Source organism: Hylobates moloch, unplaced genomic scaffold (genome assembly GCF_009828535.3).
Source record: "Hylobates moloch isolate HMO894 unplaced genomic scaffold, HMol_V3 SCAFFOLD_72, whole genome shotgun sequence".
NCBI classification, from domain to species: Eukaryota; Metazoa; Chordata; class Mammalia; order Primates; family Hylobatidae; genus Hylobates; species Hylobates moloch.
Window position 1 is genome coordinate 350,519 of NW_026652347.1, and position 4,941 is coordinate 355,459.

At 53.6% G+C, this 4,941-nt stretch overlaps 2 protein-coding genes across 2 annotated transcripts in view; both read left to right on the top strand.

Moving 5' to 3' along the window:
- The first annotated feature begins 200 nt into the window (after nt 1–200).
- On the top strand, nt 201–4,007 carry LOC116463866 (mucin-3B-like). Its single transcript, XM_032147153.2, has 4 exons — nt 201–261; nt 2,360–3,330; nt 3,424–3,585; nt 3,990–4,007. The coding sequence occupies exons 1-4, from the start codon at nt 201–203 to the stop codon at nt 4,005–4,007; spliced, it is 1,212 nt and encodes a 403-aa protein (XP_032003044.1).
- A 43-nt stretch (nt 4,008–4,050) lies between these two features.
- The window catches only part of LOC116463867 (mucin-3A-like), a gene marked incomplete at its 3' end in the record, with an annotated part of 5,214 nt that continues 4,323 nt past the window's right edge, over nt 4,051–4,941 (top strand). Inside the window, exons 1-2 of the mRNA XM_058434893.1 lie at nt 4,051–4,075; nt 4,142–4,285. Of these exons, the coding sequence (XP_058290876.1) occupies nt 4,051–4,075; nt 4,142–4,285 (169 nt within the window). The remainder of the gene's footprint in view (nt 4,076–4,141; nt 4,286–4,941) is intronic.

Here is a 4,941-nt window from a genome sequence, read left to right on the forward strand (position 1 = left end):
CGTGTCCCTGCTTCCCACAGTGCTGACGTCTGTCCAGATGCAGGGAGAAGGGAGGAAAAGGGGTGAGGTGGGGCGGTGCAAAGGTGAGGCTGTGCTCAGTAGAACAGATAACCAGCACTTTTACTGAATGCTTTTCCAGGTCCCTGCTGCTGTCCTGGTCCTGGAGCCCGCTCTGCCCCAGTCCCCTGCCCGCTGGGCCCATGCAGCTGTTGGGGCTCCTCAGCATCCTCTGGATGCTCAAGGCCTCCCCAGGGGCCACAGGTAAGAGGGAGAGGCGGGAGGGGGCTGGAGAGAAGCTCCTTATGTGATGTTCCAGGGGAGGGGAGGGGAAGGTGGCTCTGAGGCCTGGGGCCAGGCGATGAGGAGGGGCTGCTCCCAGCTCTGGGTGCAGGGAGAACCGAGGCATGGCCTCAGGGGGATGAGGAGGGGTTTGGTGCAGGGAAAACCGAGGTTGGGAAGGAGCAAGGGAGCTGGGTCCCCGCTGCCACTCTCCACCAAGCACTGAGCAGGTTGCAGGGGCTGCGCCCCAACCTGTATCTGCAGCTGGAGGGTGGAAGGTGGGAGTTACGTCTTCCCAGCGCAGTGCCCTTCCTGCCTTGGCTCCTTCTTGTCACCTGCCTCATGCTCCCAGCCCCAGTGCCCCCTCCAAACTGGCGCCTCCCTCCCTGACAGCCCTCTGACCTCTGCCCCTGGTTTCCGTCATCTGGTTTCAGCCTCTCTGCCTTTTGTCCCCCAGCGGCTCCTCCCCAGCTCTGTCGTCACTCTCTCACTCCAGCCAGGGCCCATGTGTTTGGGCACAGCTGTTGGTAACAGGGCCAGGGCAGGGAGCTCCTGAAGTTCACTTCGCTTCCAGGGGTGCATCTAAGACTATCCGGCATGGGATCCAGGGTTATCTCTTCCACCCTGCAGGAACACCCCGCAATTCCTCTATACTTCCCTTGTCCCTGTTCTCCAGTGTCTGCTTCTGATCCCCGATCCCAGAGGCCCATGAGTCCCCTTCTCAGTCACCTCCAGGGGCACATCCTGGAGTCAAGTGGGGATTCTCATAATCCCTGACCTCACTTCCCTGACACCCACGAGCTAGGCTGAGACGTGACACCCCAGCTCTCAGCCACAAGATGGGCTGTGCCTGAGGTGAGGGCAGCAGGTCTGGTATTTTCCACTTCCCGTCTGCTGTGGCTGCCTGTCTTCCTTGCCTGTGACCCCCCCGACAGCGGGATCTCTGATCCTAAGTCTCACCATCTGTAAAATGGGTTGAAATCCACATGCGGGGGTTCATGCTTGTAAACTAATGAATCCCGTGGCCAAAATGGAATAGTTATAGAAAAATATGTCTATTTGTGTGATGAACACTCACTGCTAAGCCTTAAGGTTTCCAGAACTCATCACGCCTGACTGCTGAGGTAGCTCCTTCTGGAAGTTTCCTTCTCCATCCTGTCTGTCCGCCTCTCCACATGGTCCTCACTCCATGTGCCTTGAAGTCATTAGCATGTGAGCTTAGCCTCTGTTTCTCCTTGGTGTTCCCTGTGCAGTTTTTTGTTTGTTTGTTTTTTGAGATGGAGTCTTGCTCTGTCGCCCAGGGTGGAGTGCAGTGGTGTAACCTTGGCTCCCTGTAGCCTCTGCCTCCTGGGTTCAAGCGATTCTCCTGCCTCAGCTACAGGCGCACGCCACCATGCCTGGTTAATTTTTTGTACTTTTTTTTAGTAGAGCAGGGGTTTCACCATGTTGGCCACACTGGTCTCGAACTCCTGACCTCAAGTGATCACCTGCTTTGGGCTCCCAAAATGCTGGGATTACAGGCAGAGCCACTGCGCCTGGCCCTCTTTGTGCAGCTTTCTCTGTCTCCTGGTTTTTGTGATGCGCCCCCTGCCAGGACATGGCTGAGTTCTCTTTTTCTCTTTGAAAGCGGGAGTCAGCCCAGACAGCAGCAGAATTCAGGCAGAAGTGGAGGTGGGAGCAGAAGGTTAATGGGGGAGGGGAGGACTGCAGGCAGCAGCAGGGGGAGGAGAGGAAGGGACAGAGGGAGGAGGGGCCTGGGTGTGACCAGAGGAGGGAAGGGAGGGGAAGGGGCTGCTGAGCTCGGCTATCCAAGGACAGGAGGACCTGCCATGACAAGGCCAAGGCCGGGTGAGGGATGAGGGCTCCCATGCCCCACTGCTCCCCTGGGAGCAGACAGGCAGTGGGCTCCAGTACCCTAAAGCGCCCAGCTCCAAGCTGCCTCTGATGCAGGACTGAGCTGCAGCATGCCCTGCCCTGTGATGCTGCCTGGAAAATAGGTGAGTGAGTAGCTTAATTGAGTCTTGTGACAAAATGACTCACGGATTTACCAGTGGATTCCTCTGCTCTGCCGCCAATGCAGGAACTTTATCCACGGCCACATCCATCTCTCATGTGACTTTCCCCAGGGTGGAAGCAACCCGCGATGCCCTCAGCAATTCTCCACACTCCAGAGACCTGGCTGAGTGGCCACAAGGTGTCCCCCATCTCACCTCTCCTGCTCCCGGCCACAGGGAAAATGCACTTATGACGCTCACTACCTCCCCCCATGACACACTCATCTCTGAAACATTGCTCACCTCTCCAGTCAGTTCCAACACCTCAACCACCCCAACGTCCAAGTTTGCCTTCAAGGTTGAAACCACTCCACCCACTGTGTTGGTCTATTCGGCCACCACTGAATGCGTGTATCCAACGAGCTTTATAATCACCATCTCCCACCCCACCTCCATCTGTGTGACCACAACGCAGGTGGCCTTCACCAGCTCTTACACCCCCACTCCCGTGACACAGAAACCAGTGACCACCATCACCAGGACTTACCCTATGACCTCTACTGAGAAAGGAACGTCAGCCGTGACATCTTCTCCCTCTACCACCACTGCAAGGGAAACTCCCATAGTGACAGTGACACCCTCCTCCTCTGTGTCAGCCACAGACACAACCTTCCACACTACAATCTCCTCTACAACTAGAACCACAGAAAGGACTCCCCTGCCCACTGGAAGCATCCATACGACCATGTCCCCAACCCCAGTATTTACTACTCTCAAAACAGCAGTGACTTCAACTTTCCCCATCACTTCCACAATCACTTCCACAAATACAGTGACTTCTATGACAATGACAACCTCCCGGCCCATAGCCTCTAATACGTTGTCATCACTCATGAGTAACATTTTATCTTCTATCCCTGTCTCAAGCACAGAAATGATCACCAGTCATACCACAGACACCAACCCTCTATCTACCTTGGTGACCACACTCCCCACTACCATCACCAGGTCTACACCTACATCTGAGACCACCTACCCTATTTCTCCCACCAGCACTGTCACAGACTCCACTACCGAAATCACCTACCCCACAGTTTTGACAGGTACATTGTCCCCCGCCACTACTCTCCCACCCTCCTCTTCCTCTCAGCGAACCACAGAAACACCTACGACTCCTACCACAGAATTGGTAACCACCACCCACAGTAGTCAGAACTTCTCTTCTTCAGCCGTCTACTCCACTGTCAGCACATCCACAACTGCCATCTCCTCAGTTCCCCCTACCTCAGATACCATGGTGACTTCCACAAACGTAGTCCCAACACCAGATTTAAAACGAGAACTTCTACTCCTCAAAGTTGGTGACCGAAAACCTCAAGGAGAGAACCTCATATGTTTTCAGGCCCCCTTCGCCAGCTCTACAGCCACATCCTCTGAGACCACCACACTGACTTGTACAAATGACATCTCCACAGAATCTCTCACAACAGCAATGACTTCTACTACCCCCATCATTTGTGCAATCACTCCCAAGACTACAGTGACTTCTATGACAACTGCTGCCTCCTGGCCCACAACCACTAATACATTATCATCACTCACCAGTAGCATTTTATCTTCCACACCTGTCCCGAACACAGAAGTGATCACCAGTCATACCACAACCACCACCCCACCATCTACCTTGGTGACCACACTCCCCGCTACCATCACCAGGTGTATACCTACATCTGAGACCACTTACCCTATTTCTCCTACTGGCACTGTCACAGACTCCATGACCAAAATCACCTATTCCACAAGTATGACAGGTACATGGTCTACTGCCACTACTCTCCCACTCACCTCTTGCTCTCTCCCAACCACAGAAACAGCCACGACTCCTACCACAAACTTGGGAAACACCACCACTGAGACCACCTCCCACAGTACTCCCAGCTTCACTTCTTCAGCCATCTACTCCACCGTCAACATATCCACAACTACCATCTCCTCACTTCCCCCTTCCTCAGGTACCATGGTGACATCCACAACCAGGACCCCATCTTCTCTGAGAACAGACATGTCTACCACCACACTGAAAAATATCACCCAGCCTTCTGTGGGCTGTACTGGTTTCCTGACTACAGCTACAGACCTCACCTCAACATTCACTGTTTCCAGTTCCTCAGCAATGTCCACAAGTGTCACTCTATCTGCCCCCAGCATCCAGAATAAAGAAATCTCAATACTTGTGAGTACAACCACTACCACCAGTCCCACTGAGAGAATGACTCTCACAAGTATAGAGAATACCCCAACAAGTTATGTCCTGACCACCTGTCCAGTGACATACTCATTTTCCCCTTCCACATCTGCCAGCAGTGACTGGACCACTGACACAGAGAGCATCTCCTCAGCTCCAGCCATCACCAGTACACTCCACACAACAGCTGAATCCACCCTGGCACCCACTACTACCAATTCATTCACAACATCCGCAAACATGGAACCACCTTCTACCACTGTAGCAACTACAGGCACAGGTCAGACCACCTTCACCAGCTCTACAGCCACATTCCTTGAGACCACCACACTGACTCCTACAATTGACATGTCCACAGAATCTTTTATGACACCAATGATTTCTACTACCCCCATCACCTCTTCAATCACTCTCAGAAATACA

Excerpts from the sequence above, each read along its gene's own strand:
- LOC116463866 (XM_032147153.2), top strand. The coding sequence starts at position 201 with ATGCAGCTGTTGGGGCTCCTCAGCATCCTCTGGATGCTCAAGGCCTCC. Across the intron at positions 262-2,359 it reads GGCCTCCCCAGGGGCCACAG|GAACTTTATCCACGGCCACA; the intron begins GTAAGAGGGAGA and ends CCGCCAATGCAG. Across the intron at positions 3,331-3,423 it reads CTATTTCTCCCACCAGCACT|CGAACCACAGAAACACCTAC; the intron begins GTCACAGACTCC and ends TCTTCCTCTCAG.